The sequence below is a fragment of the Oncorhynchus tshawytscha genome, linkage group LG31 (genome assembly GCF_018296145.1).
Source record: "Oncorhynchus tshawytscha isolate Ot180627B linkage group LG31, Otsh_v2.0, whole genome shotgun sequence".
NCBI classification, from domain to species: domain Eukaryota; kingdom Metazoa; phylum Chordata; class Actinopteri; order Salmoniformes; family Salmonidae; genus Oncorhynchus; species Oncorhynchus tshawytscha.
In genome coordinates, this window is record NC_056459.1 from 13,374,154 (window position 1) to 13,392,938 (window position 18,785).

Consider the following 18,785-nt stretch of genomic DNA (forward strand, 5'->3'; position numbering starts at 1 on the left):
TTTAGGGATATCCACATGTATTGGTTGCAGTATTGCCCACTACCTAGCATGTAGGGATCCACAAATCCTGTCGCCTGAAGGCCATCAGATCTTAATCCACGAGATCAGCCACCCTGCAGAAATGTTGGCGGCAGTCATTATCTAGTCCATGACCTTTTGACCTCTGTCATAAGTTCATCATCATTGAAGCAAAAAACTCTCTCTGCATGGTCCCAAATTCACTTTGCCTGATAAAGCCCTGCCAGCTGGTGTGTCTGTCTGTCTCTTGTGGAAGCCAACCAAGAGACAGGCTCTCTGCTCTGGCCAAACTCTCGCTACCCCCCTCAGTGAACTAACACAATTAGCCCCGATGCAGCGGTTCGGTGGGCACACAAGGGCATCACTCAATGTCTGTGTTTTTATACTTGCACATCATGTAAACGTTGACATGTTTTTCCTAGAAAGGCTCAGTTGTGACTCGTGTTCTGCAGGGTGTTTCACTATTGTTTAAGTACTCTGTCAATCCCCCTGTGAAAGAACAGCACTGAATGTGACATTATTTTGTGGCTTTTATGTTTAGGGTGGGAATGTTCATCTGCTTTATTCACATCACCATGGCGACAGCATGTTAAATTCTGATTCTCTGATCTCCAAATGGTTCTTTGTGTAGATAAAATATGAACAGACTAAAACACAACACTCTTCTGACTGTAGTAGGACTTCCAGTCCACAGTTGGTGTTTGGGGGTGGTGGTTGGGGTGTGCTGAATCTGCTGAAGGGGATTAAAGGAACAATTCATCTGAGTTGAGAATGTGTTCAGAGAAGAGGCAGATATAGGTCATCATGTAAAACAGTGAGGCAGCCTGCTGTGCCCCACCTCTTAAATCTAACATCCTCTACCCCACTAGGACCAGGGAAGCGCTTGGTCAATGTTAACTGACAGTGGAGTGTTTGATTGGCTGCAGAGGATCAGGAGAGCTGTCAATCACAAAATTATATTGGCTGAGCTGGGACATGCAGGCAGGCTACAGACCTGAGCATGAACTTATTATTTTAACTATGATGCCCCACCTCATTGCAGAAAATGTTTTATTTTTTATTTTTAGGAAAGCAATTTCAATAGGTTAGGCCTAATCCCGTCTCTTGTTTACCTAATATAAGCATCCCCCATGCCTCTCTGTGGTCCTTTGCTCGTAGAGGGTATGTGGTCTGATTTTAGTTTTCTCTTATTGGCTTTGTAACTGCAGTGCAATAACTGACAGCAGACAGACACAGGGAGGGAGAAAGAGATGATGGAGGAGACAGGCCCCTCAACAAACATGTGGGCTGTCAGCCAATCAGGCCAGCTCAGCAGTTCAACAGTTCAGGGCGGTGGGATGGGAGGAGGAGCAAAGGAGTTCCAACTCTTCTCAGATGACTAGTGGAGACTAGACTATAAATAGTTTAGTTTTGTAGACTATAGATACGGACAGCTAGAGTGGAAGCACTTCAGTTCACCAGACACAAGTTTGGCTCAGCGGTCAATCTATAGTATAATACTGCAATTTATTGAAAACGGTTTGTGTTCCTACCTTATCACTGTTGTAAGCAGTCCTGACTTTAAAGTATTTGTGCATTATCTCAGGGGGCCCATTGTAATGAAGTAGTTTTATTTGACTTTGATTTTTTGCTTTGTTTGAGAAATTGAGTTGTGGGCAGGGTATGAGCTACTCGTTATGTGTCACCGTCTGAAAACGGAGTCCGTGGAGAACCTGACACGCATGTCAGCAACACACAGGAAGCAGTTTGGTTGTGTGGATGGTTCAGGTGTAGCAGCAGAGCTTCAGACCAGGCCTTTTATTGTTTCAGGTGTAGTTCCAGCCCGGGCCTGTCCCAGCCTGCCTAACAGTTACCCAACAACACCAAAGGACAGAGGTTCTACTTGGGGAGGAGAGGGGCTGACACTGCCCCGTGTGGACAGAACCAGCCTCTCGCTGGCTCTTACACAATGTGAAAAAAGAATTTCACAATGTGAAATAATATTATGGCTAAGGCACATTATAAAATATGTGCCCTGCACATTGATGTAACATGTGCAGGATATTATCAAATTATCTCACATTGTTATGTAGATCTGCTTTATGTACAGTAAGCAAAAATTCACATTATTCTTGCCAACCACAAAATAAGATATGTCTCTCTCTGAGAGGGAACCACAGTGAAGACAGTTTTTACTGTGGTTGAGTGAAACCCTCCAAAGCATTAGCTTACTGTGAGACTCTCTCGGCCTCTCTCTCTGTTTTGTCTTTCTCTAATGGTGGATGAAACCATGACGCTTTGTCCCCATTAGTCTGCAGTTACCTGTCCTAATCCCTTCTTTCCCATTCCACCTCCCCAACCATCATTTAATGATGTGTAGCTTGCACACTTCTCCCTGTGCCTGACAGGAAAACCTCAAGGCTGCAATCCCAACTCCACTTGGCCACTGGTGTAATTCTCACTAGTACGGGAGTTTGTGTGTGTGTGTGTGTGTGTGTGTGTGTGTAAGTTGTGAGGGCTGGTGTGTGAATGTCAACCTGGACTGTTGTGATTGGACAGGCTGGGTATTAGGGGTAACTGGGCTCCTGGGACAAGACCTGAGAAATTAGAAACATTTTCCCCAATGTCGCACTAATGAAATTCCACACAAATAAACAACATGTGTAGCAGCAGACTTGCAAAAAATAAAATGGCACATTATCCAAACAGGTTGTAGCATAGAAGCCACAACGTAGCATATTTGCCATAAATTCAAAGCACAATGGACACTGCCGTAGGACACACGTATACAGTTAATAAACCCTACCGGAAACCCCTACAGTATAGCCTATAAAATAACACGTGTCTCTTCAAGCGCTCACAATTTTGATGCCCATGTAGTGAATTGTGCATATGGCTATCTGTCAGACCATGAAGTCTGTTAACAATTCAGAGGCATGATAGAATTGTCCATCTTCTCCTATCTTAGAGCCTAGGCTATTTTCATATCCAGTCCCAATCCCACTGACACCCAAAATTCTGACTCCTGTCTCGCATGAAAGTTCCTACCTTTTATTCTGTACTCCATAGGTAGCATTATCAAAGTACGTCTCTCGTTTATGCATGTCAAAATACCGCTACAAACAATAGTACGCAAGTATAAACACCATGGGACGATGCACCACGCGCCCGATATGGATATACAGCTTGTCACCGTTAAGATGCCTTGAGATTTGTACTAATTCCACTCATCTCCCCGTTATTCATGAGCTGATCTGCTATCTGTATAATCATCAACTCAATTTTGCCAAATTATAGGAGATATTCTGTCATTCATTGAAGGAGGTTATCTAGCAAGCTTAACAACTTAGGTCACTTGAATTTTGTTTGGCTGCTATTACAAAGTGTGTGTGTGATTTAAAAATAAATTCAAATAAAGAATTGTGGAGAACTCTGGCATAGTGACCATATCTTGGTTTTAAATGCTTTAAATGAGCACTTCTGATTTTTGTGGTATTTCCTGGGACTCTCGGGATAAATATGAATTATTTGCGGTATTAAACCCCCACTGGGTATAGAGCGCCATGTGATCTGGTTGTCAGACTCCCCGGATCCTCTCTAATGAGAAGAAGTGAGGTCAGGAGATGTGGGATGGGGATAAAGAGATATGGAGTGTCTGTCGGTGAAGGTACAGTCCTTATCCTTCTCTCAGGGCCTGTTAGTTGTCACCCAGAACCTGGGGAGATTAGAGCGAGGGTTAGGAGGAGGAGGTTATGTTTAGGAGGTCTGGCTCTGCTCACTGACAGGCAGGCTGGTGAGGGGGTGGAGAGATACCCGGCTAGACCAGACCAGGCCAGGGAGAGGCTGTATCTAGTGTCCAGGCAGGGATGGGTACACTCTCATTCACCACGACACAGTTTATCAGCAAACCCCCCTCTGCTGCCAATGTAGATGTCTTGTCTATATTGGTCTCACTGGGACAGTGGTGGATAGTCCTCTCTCTGGAGTTCAGAAACTCTTGGGCTTTAATCAAATGTCACCCTCTCACCACCACCACCACCCCCCTGCACTAATAAAGCCTTCTGATATTTCACCATTACTGGAACATCCAATGATGCACTTGGTTTACAGCCTGAGACTGTCTATGACTCATATAGCTCTGACTCGTCCAGTCTTTGTGAGTGTAATGTATTAGGCCAGGGGTTCCCAAACATTTTCACTCGGGGACCCCCCGTCCAGCGCACGTCACGTCTATTTCTATGTGCACAAGAACTGCTCATGAGACAAACTGTTCACCTCTTGGTGGTGGAGAGAATTTCAGGTTTAAAGCATATTTCCTGCAATTCTACACATTTTGTCATATCTAAATCGAATCTAATTTTATTGGTCTCACACACACACTACCGGTCAAAAGTTTTAGAACACCTACTCATTCAAGGATTTTTCTTTATTTTGACTATTTTCTACATTGTAGAATAATAGTTAAGACATCTAAACTATGAAATGGCACACATGGAATTATGGAGTAACCTAAAAGTGTTAAACAAAACAAAATCTACTTGAGATTCTTCAAATACCCACCATTTGTCTTTATGACAGCTTTGCACAATCTTGGCAAAAATAAAGAAAAACCCTTGAATGAGTAGGTGCTCTAAAACTTTTGACCCGGGAGTGTACATATGTTTAGCAAATATTATTGCTAGTGTAGCGAAATGCTTGTGCTTCTTGTTCCGACAGTGCAGCAATATCTAACAAGTAATATCTAAAAATGTCACACCTAATACACACACATCTAAGTAAAGGAATTGAATAAGAATATAAAAATATATGGATGAGCAATTTCAGAGCGGTATAGGCTAAGATGCAATGTATGAAATACGATTTGTATTTCATATACCTTTTGACTATTAGTTCTTATAGGCACTTTAGTATTGCCAGTGTAACGGTATAGCTTCCGTCCCTCTCCTCGCCCCTAACTGGGCTCGAACCAGGAACACGTCGACAACAGCCTCCCTCGAAGCAGCAGAGCAAGAGCAAGGGGAACAACTACTCCAAGTCTCCGAGCGAGTGACGTTTAAAACGCTATTAGCGCGCACCCCGCTAGCCATTTCACATCGGTTACACCAGGCTAATCTCAGGAGTTGATAGGCTTGAAGTCATAAACAGCTCAATGCTTGAAGCATTGAGAAGAGCTGCTATCAAAATGCACAAAAGTGCTGTTTGAATTAATGCTTACGAGCCTGCTGGTGCCTATCATCACTCAGTCAGACTGCTCTATCAAATCATAGACTTAATTATAACATAATAATACACAGAAATACGAGCCTTAGGTCATTAATATGGTCGAATCCGGAAACCATCATCTCAAAAACAAAATGTTTATTCTTTCAGTGGAATACGGAACCGTTCCGTATTTTACCTAACGGGTGACATCCATAAGTCTAAATATTCCTGTTACAATGCACAACCATCAATGTTATGTCATAATTACATAAAATTCTGTCATATTTGTTCGCAAAGAGCCAGGCGGCCCAAACTGTGTATTGATTTTAAGAAAGGCATTGGTGTTTATGGTTAGGTGCACGTTGGAGCAACGACAGGCCTTTTTCGCGAATGCGCACCGCATGGATTATATGCAACGCAGGACACGCTAGATAAACTAGTAATATCATCAACCATGTGTAGTTAACTAGTGATTATGATTGATTGTTTTTTTATAAGATAAGTTTAATGCTAGCTAGCAACTTGACTTCTAACATTCGCGTAACAGGCAGGTTCCTCGTGAAGGCAGGTGGTTAGAGCATTGGACTAGTTAACCGTAAGGTTGCAAGATTGAATCCCCGAGCTGACAAGGTAAAAATCTGTCTTTCTGCCCCTGAACAAGGCAGTTAACCCACAGTTCCTAGGCCGTCATTGAAAATAAGAATGTGTTCTTAACTGACTTGCCTAGTTAAATAAAGGTGTAAAAAAAAATTGGTGTCCAAAAATACCAATTTCCGATTGTTATGAAAACTTGAAATCGGCCCTAATTAATCGGCCATTCCGATGAATCGGTCGACCTCTAGTCTCCACACATCAGATAGTGCCCGTGACATTTTCCTGTAAAGATTTGGGGGACGAAATCGACTCCTTTTTGTAAGATAAATGTTTTAAAATGAAACGTGTATGGAAACCGGTGCAAGAAGCAAAAACTAACCAGCAGAAATTAACAAGTTAGAAATTATTTATTTAAACACAAAAAAATCTGTATATCATATATATATATATTCACCCCACCAAGTATTGTCATCAAAACTTACCAGAAAGTATGTAGTCCTTGGCTCAGACAGTCTAGTAGTGTGGGCTCAATAGGATCTCATTACTGTGCAAGATCTTGAGAATCAGCTGTACATGTGATGGAAGAATGCACTGTGCATGCAGAGGGTTGCAATTCCATTGAATTGGGGATAGTTTAACCAGAATATGCCACAAGAATTGCCTTGTGTATCCCCCAAAAAAGGTTCACTGTTAAAAGCTAACTTTTTAAAAATGAATTTAAGCAAAATTCCCGGGCTTAACTTCCCATGGAAAATTTCCCGGAAAAATTCCAGTAATTTCCCGGAAAGTTCCCGACCCTTTGCAACCCTAATGACAAGAGAAACTGATGATGCACTACCCGATTTCGAAATTGCACCTTGTGCATTCTACTAACACAACATTCAAGAGTAAGTTGAAAGCTGGACTGAACCACTTGTATTCAGCTACTCCTCCTGTAAATGAATTCTAATGTATCCACTAAGGACTCCTACTGTACATTTTCTCTCCAAATGAACAGTGTACCAGATCCAGTCTTTCAACCTGGAGCTGGTTAAACGTTCTTTGAAAAACTAAAGAGTCTGAAGCTCTTTCACCTCTAACTGTCCTCTGTCATTGTGCTATGTCTGTGTCCTCCTACTCTGTAGTGCAGTCTTGTCTCTTCCTAAAGCTAAAAGCTGTATTGTCGCAGGCGGTATCAGGCTAAAAACGGCAGCAGTCTCCTGCTGTTGTGGTTGAAATAACATCTGTCCCTAATCCACCATGTCTCCCCTAACTCCTACTCTCTAGTGGACTACAATGGCAATGGGCTCTAAATAAGGCTGCTTTTTTTTCAGACTATTTGGGCCACGCTTTTTGGACGCTATTAAAAATCACTTTTCTCCCATTTTGGAAAGTAGGGGGTCTGTTGAGTGAGCCATTTGACATGAAGTGGCCTTCAGATAAATTCCCTCCCTGGAGAGGTTCAGATTCTGAGGGATGTCTATTAGGAGAGATGTATTCCTGTGTTTTCTCTGTGTCCCCCTCTCTTCTCTCTCTCCTTCTAGTCTCTCACTCCCTATCCCTCTTTCCTATTTCTCTTTCTCTCTCTCTCTCTCTCTCTCCATCCTCTTCCTCTTGTTTGTTAAGACAGGTGGCCTGTGGCCCTGACTCCCCAGCATACCGCTGTGATTTACGCCACTCAGCTCCGATACGCTGCCACAATCCCCTCTGTTTCTAAAAATCTGCTGTGTCTGGCTGCTGCTGTAAATGTGAGGTGGACAAAACAGGAAAGCTCTGGCCTCTATTCACGGAGCGCCTCAGATCTAGGATCCGCCCCCCCAAATTGAGAACCTTTATGAATATGGGGCCCTGAACCTCCAATTTACTGCTGAAAGACTTTCCTTCCGTACTTTTGGGACATATGGATGTCGGTGTTCTGAGGGTGACCATTTATCAGAGCGGTTGGAAGATGGCTGAATTACAAACAGTAGTAGTATGTAGTACTCAGTCTACTCATCTCTCTCTCTTGTGATGTGTCTGAAGAGGAGGAGAAAAGGCTAATCCTCTGTCGTAGTGTTCCTGTTCTCCACCCCGATCTCTTCAGCAGCAGCCCCCTAACTGGTCCCAGATGTCTGGTGGTAACAGGCAGGGGGGAGGAGGTCCGTGCTGCTGAGTGTGCACTCTCAGGGAGCTAGAGCTCCTCCTCTCTTCCTTGCCCCGTCTCAGTTTTATGAGAGTATTTGAATATAGTCACCTCTCCAGAGGCTTTCCTCTGTCTTCCCCTGCCTCTAGCTCTGCTCCCTGTTATAGAGGAGCAGTGGTTGTAAGGGCTCAGACTAATAGTTCTCGGGCACTTTTTTTGTGTGAGGAGACGGGATATTTGTGTGTGTTTATTGGGGTTGGGGGGGGTGAAACTTAAAGGGTTTCTTTCCCCCACCAGCCCTTGACTATGTATGTTCTTAGGCCCCTAAACATTCCTCCCTGACCCTGCTACCCTGGCAAGAATGACAACTGTTTTAAAAAAACAACTTAAATGCTCCTTTTATTCTAGGTGTCTCCCTTTTTCCATGTTGGTGTTAGAGGAATCAAACATGTCCTCTGCTGCAACTCAGACCTTCCTGATGTGGTACGGGACAGATGTGATCACACAGGTTTTAAAACCTCTAACTGGCCCTCTCACTGCAGGTGATGCACAACCTATGGTGGCTGGTGTTGAGCTTTCTGGAGATGTGGATGGGGGATTTCTCCAGTAATCTCTGACCAGGGCCAGGCTAACCACAGCAGCCAGGGCCAGGCTAACCACAGCAGCCAGGGCCAGGCTGACCACAGCAGCCAGGGCCAGGCTGACCACAGCAGCCAGGGCCAGGCTGACCACAGCAGCCAGGGCCAGGCTGACCACAGCAGCCAGGGCCAGGCTGACCACAGCAGCCAGGGCCAGGCTGACCACAGCAGCCAGGGCCAGGCTGACCACAGCAGCCAGGGCCAGGCTGACCACAGCAGCCAGGGCCAGGCTGACCACAGCAGCCAGGGCCAGGCTGACCACAGCAGCCAGGGCCAGGCTGACCACAGCAGCCAGGGCCAGGCTGACCACAGCAGCCAGGGCCAGGCTGACCACAGCAGCCAGGGCCAGGCTGACCACAGCAGCCAGGGCCAGGCTGACCACAGCAGCCAGGGCCAGGCTGACCACAGCAGCCAGGGCCAGGCTGACCACAGCAGCCAGGGCCAGGCTGACCACAGCAGCCAGGGCCAGGCTGACCACAGCAGCCAGGGCCAGGCTGACCACAGCAGCCAGGGCCAGGCTGACCACAGCAGCCAGGGCCAGGCTGACCACAGCAGCCAGGGCCAGGCTGACCACAGCAGCCAGGGCCAGGCTGACCACAGCAGCCAGGGCCAGGCTGACCACAGCAGCCAGGGCCAGGGACATAACGGGAAAGGCAGCTGTGTGCCGTGCCCTCTATACCCTCTATACATGCTCTGTGGTGTTTCTGGTCTGTACTGGCAGTAAGTGCAGTTAGTCACTGTGTAGTCACTTTGTTCCTGTGGTGTTGGAAGAAAGACCCCTTGTATTGTCTCTCTGGCGGATCGATAGCCTAGCTGTGTTTTGCGTGAGCAGTCTTTGCAGTAGCCGGAGTACAGCCGGAGTAGTGGTTACCCATGCTGTTTTTAGAGGAGGCTCTTGATCTTTGGGGTCATATGTTCCTCAGTGAGCTGGCTGTTCAGGCCTAGCAGGGGTCTGTAGCAAGGTCTCATCTAAATACTAACATTTCTTCCAGGGATCACACCCAGTTGCCAACCCTAACCCAAGCCTGGCCTGGAGGAAGGATGTTCTCACCCTCTCTCCGTGAACTCTAACCTCCGATCTCCCACACCAGCCTGACAGAAACCTGATGTTCTGTTCTTGTGTGGCTGCTGCTGGCTGACCAACATGGTTCTGACAAGTCTCTGTTAAGTATTTAACTCAAACTGAAGGAACATTCAGGTTCTGGATCCCGTAGGCTACACATGGTGAACAGAAGAGATCCTAGAAGACTGCATTACACATGGCGAACAGAAGAGATCCTAGAGGACTACAGTATACCTGGGGAACAGAGGACATCCTAGAGGACTACAGTATACCTGGGGAACAGAGGAGATCCTAGAGGACTACAGTATACCTGGGGAACAGAGGAGATCCTAGAGGACTACAGTATACCTGGGGAACAGAGGAGATCCTAGAGGACTACAGTATACCTGGGGAACAGAGGAGATCCTAGAGGACTACAGTATACCTGGGGAACAGAGGAGATCCTAGAAGACTACAGTATACCTGGGGAACAGAGGAGATCCTAGAGGACTACAGTATACCTGGGGAACAGAGGAGATCCTAGAGGACTACAGTATACCTGGGGAACAGAGGAGATCCTAGAGGACTACAGTATACCTGGCGAACAGAAGAGATCCTAGAAGACTACAGTATACCTGGGGAACAGAGGAGATCCTAGAGGACTACAGTATACCTGGTGAGCAGAGGACATCCTAGAGGACTACAGTATACCTGGTGAACAGAGGAGATCCTAGAGGACTACAGTATACCTGGTGAACAGAGGAGATCCTAGAGGACTACAGTATACCTGGTGAGCAGAGGAGATCCTAGAGGACTACAGTATACCTGGTGAGCAGAGGACATCCTAGAGGACTACAGTATACCTGGTGAGCAGAGGACATCCTAGAGGACTACAGTATACCTGGTGAGCAGAGGACATCCTAGAGGACTACAGTATACCTGGTGAGCAGAGGACATCCTAGAGGACTACAGTATACCTGGTGAGCAGAGGACATCCTAGAGGACTACAGTATACCTGGTGAGCAGAGGACATCCTAGAGGACTACAGTATACCTGGTGAGCAGAGGACATCCTAGAGGACTACAGTATACCTGGTGAACCGAGGTGCTGAATCCCAAAAATCTCTGCATCATAACTTTTGCATAATGTAGGTGTGACATGCCACATGTTGTTGTCTATCACAAATACCAACTAACCCCCAGCTCAGATCATTAGTCTTACGTCAGACTAATTACTAAACAGATTACGCAACAGAACTAGTCAACATGTGATTTATGTTGCAGCAAAGGTGTTTCTTATTAAGGTTCTATAAAGCAAGTATTTGGTGTTTATTAATTTTCTGTAAAGCTAGTGTTTGGTGTTTATTAATGCTCTGTAAAGCTAGTGTTTGGTGTTAATGCTCTGTAAAGCTAGTGTTTGGTGTTTATTAATGCTCTGTAAAGCCAGGCTAATGATTGGTTTGTCAGAGGTGTAGAATGTTCCCATTTATAAACCAGTCTTTGTGTCATCTGTACTAGTCTGTACCAGTCTTTGTTATCACATGTCAACAACACTGCATCACACAGTAAGCACTGTTCCTAGATTCAAACTGAGAAAAAAAAATAGTGGCTCAAATGGAGACTGTTTTCTACTTTGTGTTTTTAATTGTGCTCTGTGCTGCCCAGTAGGCTACATTCACCTTGCTGGTGAAAACATACATTTAGTACTAAACTTACTACAAGATGTTTGAGATCAAAGCACATGGGGAGGCCTAATGACTGATCATAAAACTCTTTAGATTCCTGCTTTTATTGGACTTAGTAAAAACCCAGTAGGACTTGAAAGGAGGCTCTTTTTCACAGGTCCAGTTAACAAGAGAGAAATGTAGGGAATAGGGTGCCATTTGGGATTCAGCCCACCCTATAGAGAGGATGGAGGATTAGGACTAGCTGACAGACAGTCAAGGCTAAAGTAGCTAGAGTAGCTACAGACACTGAGTTAAGTTAAACCTGTCCAGAGATATCTCCATATCCATCAGGCGCCACATTCCTGACTGGTGAAACTCCACAGAGCCAGCCTGCAGTCTGACCGGACCGTGGGTGGAGGGCCTTCTCGGCCCTCTTACACACGGAAGAATGTAGGCACTTTACTTTTCACCCCTAACCCCTGACCTGTACTGGGATGGGAGAGCCACGTCAGGTGACTGGCCAGCATCGCACGGCTTCGTTGAGGCTGTTATTTGTTTTGTACCTTAGCACTTCATTCACTGTGACTCCATCTGAAATGGCACCCTATTCCCTACATAGTTCACTACTTTTGACCAGAGCCTATGGGGATGCCAATTCAGATGCCTCCCAGTTTGGTTTCAGACTAGTTCTCATGAGGAAGATGTTCAAGTTTATTGGGTTCATGTCATTGTTTTCAGTTCCATGCCCAACTATTCAGCTGTGTTCTCTTCACTCAGCATTAATACCATTATTACATGTTTTGTGGTGCATCAGTCAACATCGAGCTGAAGTTAATTGACTCTAGAAGCATTCAGACTTTTTCTAAATTCCTTTTACCCCGACGCTCTAGAAGCCACATCATCATGCTCTGATCATTCGATTTCATCCAACAGGGCTGCAGCTCTCACATTACTGGGCTAATTCTCCTTCCATCTTACCCTCCCAAGTATTTGGGTTTGAATGAATTGTCTTTCCATTCTAGTCAGCAGTCTGTTCATCCGTCCTGGAACTTGGTGAGACGCCACCCTTTTCTTTTCTCGCTCTCTCTTGTGTGTTTCTTAGAATGTTCATAAACTCTTTCTTGACCCTCAACGTTCTGTTAGTTGGGAAAGGACATTGGGAGTCAGTTAGTTCTGATGTCTGGTAACGACCGGCGAGCCTTTGATCAATGAGTTCACATTTGCTTTCCCATCATGCCTCGGTGCAGCGGGATTATTCTTGTCAGGAGTTGTTACGGCAGCCTGCGTGACTGGGCATGTTGGGCAGATGAAACACCGACTGAGACCACAAGCCCAGCATCCTCCGCCTGTCTCTCTCCATGCCAGTCAGACAGTACTGGGCCTAGTCAAGGGGAAAGAATTCTGTTTTGATCCACTCTTGGCACAACAGGCAGTCCCTGGTCTGGTCAGGTGTTGTCTGGTCCAAACTGGCCTCTACCACGGCATGCAGTCCTGGGATTGAAACTCCAGCCGGCTGGTTGTGGGGCCAGCCAGCCAACCAGGAGGCAAGCTGACAGAATAACGTCCTCCGATAAATCCTGGTTCTAGTGCCAGGACTCGGATCCCAATAGATCTGCTGCCAACTTCTCTTGTTATTAGGAATAGGTCTCTCTTTTTAGGAATATTGGATCCTGGGGCGGTCTGGGTCAAGGGGTTTCCTTACCGGGGGAATGTAGTTCCATCAGAGCGTGTCGCATGAGGTATGCCTGGGACACAGGCCTGCCCAGGGGCGAGGTGTGCCAATAATTTTGGGACGGAAGGGACATGTTGGTAGACCAGTCCACCATGGTAATGAGATGGCTCAGTGCAGCCTCAATGTGTTTCCCATCAGCAGACTTGCACTTGTGGCATACATTCCTCCCCATAATAAAATCCTGTCTGGCTTCAATCTAAATGATCAAGCTCCCTGCTACCTCCATCCACAACTAAGAATAACCTCTGCCCCATACTTGGATATTCAGAAGCTTTGGGAAGCATTCATAAATACAACCGTTGAAAGCAGCAGTGAAACAGGAACCGGTGTCTACAGGTATTTGTCAGCCTCTCTCTGACTGGTTGTGCAGGGCTGGGGCTGGCAGTGTGGGTTCTATGTGAAAATCAACATTAGAGCTGGCCAGACTAGCTTCTGTGGTTCCGTACCTTCGATAGCTGTGGCCATCTGTATCTGTAGCAAGGAGTGCAGCAGTTTGCTTTCAGAACAGCCTTATTAAAACGGTGTGTTGTGTCCTGTCATTAGATTCCTTCATTAGTGGGGAAAGTCATTAGTCAACAGTCTGCATGGGAGTTATGGTTCAGTACAGTAGTGCATAAAACACTCTCACTGCGGTGCTGCTACACATTCCCACTGAAACTATTAGCACAGAGAGAATTGGCCCCCAAAAAATACTTTAGCAAAGGAAGTGGCACACTTTTCCAGCAGATGGAACACATCCATACCATGTGACTATATGGTTATCCCACATCCATATGCTATATTGTTACACGCACACGCTCACACACCCATACACCGAGTTCCCAGGCAGGTGTCCACCCCAGTAGGAACTATGACTCGTGGCCCATTGTGCCATGGAAGTGGCAAGTGTGTGTGTTGTCCCATTCCCCCTAGTAGGACCTCTTGTTCCTGTAGCATGGTGCTTCTCACTGTACAGACAAACTTCATCCCTGGCTGTGGCTCAACACACAACAGACATGTCCTGAGAGGAAGGTCGCAGGATGAGTTTATTATGCCTGAGCAGTCCTCTCACTATCATACTGTATCCATCTCTCTCTCTTTGTCTCTTCCTGTCTTTGTGAATGCATGGTCTGAGAAAGTGGTGACCTATTTCGGCTTGGGCGGTATCCAGATTTTCATACAGTCATACAGTTTTTCTGCCATACTGGGATTTCTGGTATTACCGTTTAACCCACAAGGGGCGCTAAAACGCAACAGCAAACATTGGCCCTATATTACCAGAATGCTAACAAAATGTAGTGCAAGTAAATAGCGAAATTACATTATTAGCTATATGCTAACGAGCGAAAACGAACAAACTAAATGGAAATCCAGCTCGTTAAGTTATTGAAGCATAGCTTCTAACTAACCAAATGTAATTTTCGGTGGGTGTGGACATTTTAAAAGCTAAAGTGAATGAGAGATTGTGCAAATGAACAAAGTTGTGATGCATGCTTTTCTGAAGGAAGGAGCAGAGGGGAGAACGGAGGAAGGGGAAAAAATGCTAGTAGGAAGTACAAGGAAAATATGGCAGCTGTACAGAACTCATCCAGAGCTCTTTGACTGCTCCAACATGTCAGAAGGTCATTTATAAGATGTCTCATACCAAACCTTAAGTAGTGAATTGCTTACAAGTGTAAATTCATCACCTGGTGCGCTGCGCAAACAGCGCACACTTTCTCCCGTTGTGCTATTTACAAACAAACACGTGACTGGCGCAACTGTTCTTGAACTACTGTAAACTTCCTAATGTAAGACAATGTGACGGGTGAAATGAGCTCTGAATGTATTGCACAAGTTGACTGCAGGTATTAACTTAAAAAGCATCTATAAATATTCACATGTATTGAAAAACTTCAAATAGTTTCGACGGTATTGAAAAACCAAATACCCCGGTATACAGCCTTGACATATTGGGTTGGTTTAAATACAGGTTTATTTAAAAATTAATTTTGCATTATCACACTTGCTTGCAGACTGTGTTGTGTACAACTGAAGCTCAGAATGATTTGGTATTCCAGCTGTAATCACATCCTGGTGTTTGGTTTGTTTACAATTGTTCCTCCTATGGCTCTGTGTTCCACCCCACTGACTACAGAGCCACACCAGACCAGCACCAATCAGGCTTTCTCTATTGCGCAGAGTGCAACAGGTTCAGCTACAAGTTCAGCCTAGTTAAATCTTTGTTCAGGAGTGGTAGGAAAGGATTTCACCTTAAACAAACTGAAGGGTTTTAATGAGAAACTTCCCATTGTACTCAACTCCTTGTGTGGGTGTTTCTTTAGAGTGGGACTGGTAAACTTGTTTTACCCAGGGGTAGAGTTAGAGTTTGAACTAAGGCCTGTTTATGTGTATGGTAATGAGAGCTGCATAAATGTCTTGCTGCAAATAAAATCTTATGTATGATGTGTTCTTTCAAAGGCAACATCTGCTCACCATTTGAGGCTCATATGCTTCCAGTTAAATGTAGTGTTCCTGAGAGCTAAGCAGTTCTGTTCAGTGTTCCAGACAAGGTTCTGAGCAGTTTTCTCCTGTCTTCCAGGGGAGGTCTTAATGGGTTCTATATTTTCTGTGTTTTTAGAGGAGATTCTAAGCAGTTCTGTTTCTCCTGTTCTGTGTTTCAGTTTTTAGCAGTTCTGTGTTTCAGAAAAGGTTCTAACCAGTTCTATTTCTCATGTTATGTGTTCCAGAGGAGGTCGACTACAGCAGCTATGGGACCCACTCTCTGACCCGGAAGAAGAAGGCTGTGGTGGCGCTGAGGAACGACGTCAACAGGAAGCGACCTCACATCCGCATCGGAATGCCGCAGGACTTCCGGCCAGTCTCCTCCATCATCGATGTGGACATCTTGCCGGAGTCCCACCGCCGCGTTCGTCTCTACCGTCACGGCTCCGACAAACCCCTGGGGTTCTACATCCGGGACGGGACCAGCGTACGGGTGACGCCCCATGGCCTGGAGAAGGTTCCTGGGATCTTCATCTCCCGCATGGTGCCTGGCGGCCTGGCTGAGAGCACAGGCCTGCTAGCTGTTAACGACGAGGTCCTGGAGGTCAACGGCATCGAGGTTACTGGGAAGACACTGGACCAGGTGACTGACATGATGATTGCCAACAGCCACAACCTGATTGTCACAGTGAAGCCGTTGAACCAGCGGAACAACGTGGTGCGAGCCAGCCGGATCTCCGGCAGCTCCGGTCAGTCATCAGACAGCAGCGGTTCCACTGGCTACCCCAGCCTGTCCACCACAGCCATGGTGACCGGTGCCCATGGCTATGCCGACGAGCTGGAGAGCGACGAGGAGTCAGACATCGTCATCGAGAGCAGCCTGAAGCGGCCGTCGCGGCGCTCCAACACATCAGTGGTGTCTGTGGCATCAACATCACGCTCCCACACCCAAGCCCCTCCCCCGGCACCCGTGGAACACCCCAGCCCCCCTACCCGACCTCTCTCTGTGGTTTCCACCGCCTCCTTCCACTCCCAGCCCAGCCTCAATGGCCTCTCCCACCAGCTGCACAGGGACCTGAACCTCCAGCACTCCCAGTACCAGCCCCACACCCTCCAGCACCACCATTCCCAGCACCACAGCAGCAACCCAGCCCTCCGGGAGAGCAACGGCAGCCTGCACAAAATCCTCAGCACCATGAGGACGGACCCTCGACACAGCCTGGCCCTGCCCCGGGGAGGGGTGGAAGAGGACGGCACCGTCATCACCCTATAATACACACACCTTCACTTTTATAACGCAGACACACACACTTGGATGTGAGCTGGAGCATCCCCTGTCCAGTATATCCACCATGAGAATGAACGTTGTTCCTCAAACCTTCTACTAATTTTGTTAGTTTTTTTAAGACAAATAATCCAGGAAACAAGGAGAGTTTATTCTGTATTGTTTGTTTGAACGTTTTCTATGTCTTGTAAATGTCTCGATGGGATTCACCTGCTATTCTTTAGTGACCACTTTTAATCTGAACCGCCATCATTTTGGGACCAACCCTGAACTTTTATTTTTAAGAACAATTATATGTCTGTAAAATGCTGCCTGTCTGTACTGATTCTCTCTCTGTATTTTAACTGGAGATTCTCATCAATCATCTGTATCTATTCCAATAAATTATTCTAAGCTTTAATGAGAAGTGTTGGATCATCACATGTACTAAAACTCTTACTTCCATTACCAGCAGTCATTTATACCTGGTACGTTTTTAAACCGCTATCAATGAATACTTCCTACACTGAATATGGGCCTAGTCTATATCCTGTTTCCTCTTCTCCACCAGTTCTGTTTGTGAAGCTCCTAAAATGGACTCCAGGAATGCAACATGCTCTTTGGAAAAAATACTCTTATCTTTACTGTTTACTCAAAACACCTCTGCTCAGCTGTGAGCCATGTTAGTTACAGCAGGCAGGGGGATGTGAACCCTGTTACAACAGGGGGGGGATGTGAACCCTGTTACACCAGGCAGGACTGCTGGAGTGTGAAGATGATAACACCTGAATTTGCGTCTGCTTAACCTCACTCATTCACTTTCCTACACTATTGGGCACACACATTGAGATCCATATTAGGATCCTGTGGTACTTTTGTTTACAAGCACAATCTATCCATCCATCCATGATATGGTACATTTTGAAGTATATGGATTATGTGGGACACTAAACCATCCATCTGTGGTTTGATATTTGTATGGGAATCTTCTCACCATTATTCACATTGTAGTTCAAAGCTTTTAAGCTGTCAAGGTTTGCACATTTTTTGTTGTTAAACAGTCTTGTTGTTTCAACTCTTTAAATCGCCATGTTAGTACTCCCAGGTTTAACATAGGATTATAACCCTATTTTGGTTCACAAACATGTCATTTTTGTTGCTCTTTCCTTTTCCTCTCACCAAAGGCTGCTCCGGTTACCTTGACAATGTGGTGTTCTTACCATATTAAGGTTATTCCCTGCATTTCTTCACTGTGGACAGTCAGTTTAACCCTGTTGAGTAGTGCTATAATGTATTGGTCACTGCCCCCTCTTGGTAGTACCATCGACTCAGTGTGGGCCCACATATTCACACCTAAGAAATATTACAGGTTTTTATATTTATTACAGAAACGTCTAGATTTTTTCTGGAATAATGTCTATCTTTTTAATGTACATAAGGATTTTATAATAGATTTTTACAAGGGAAAACAATGACCTATGAACAAATGATTCCATTAGGTATAATGGTACGAGGATAATTATGATTGGGAATATTTCTGCATATCATGTCAACTGGACTGTTTTTATTCTATGTGATGATGTACAGATAATTGAATACATTCTCCACACATACATTGGAGAAAAGGTTTGTAGAACACTCTGTGCCTTTTTTAAAATTCATTTTAGCCCAGATATGTACTGAGCACTCAAATGTAAACAATAGTTGAATGGATGTTAGGGCTTGATCTGTAATTGCTCAATCATTATTTAGTAGGACCTAGTTGCTCTTTCAATGTAGTAAACTGTAAGTATAACTTCAACTAATTCCCACAATTGAAATTCAAACCCTTTATGCAATTAATTTGAAATGTATTGTGAATATTGTGTTCATATTATTTTCTTACTGTTTTTACATTTTTTTGGGAGAGAATTTTTGGAAATAAAGGTTTTAACTGCACTTGCTTTCCTGTTATTCATATTGTAGAACAGAGCAGTTGACTGATATAGAAAGAAAATGAATGTTTCCTGTGTGATTAAATGTTTCTAATGGAGATTTTGAGTTATCAGACTGAGTTCAGCGTTCAATTTGAGGGAGAAACGGCCCT

General features: G+C 45.2%; 1 protein-coding gene across 1 annotated transcript in view; it reads left to right on the forward strand.

Moving 5' to 3' along the window:
- The window catches only part of LOC112229677 (partitioning defective 6 homolog gamma), a 36,720-nt gene extending 18,083 nt beyond the window's left edge, over window positions 1-18,637 (forward strand). Inside the window, exon 3 of the mRNA XM_024395633.2 lies at window positions 15,681-18,637. Coding sequence (XP_024251401.1) covers window positions 15,681-16,708 — 1,028 coding nt within the window. The 3' untranslated portion in view covers window positions 16,709-18,637. The remainder of the gene's footprint in view (window positions 1-15,680) is intronic.
- Window positions 18,638-18,785: the final 148 nt, after the last annotated feature.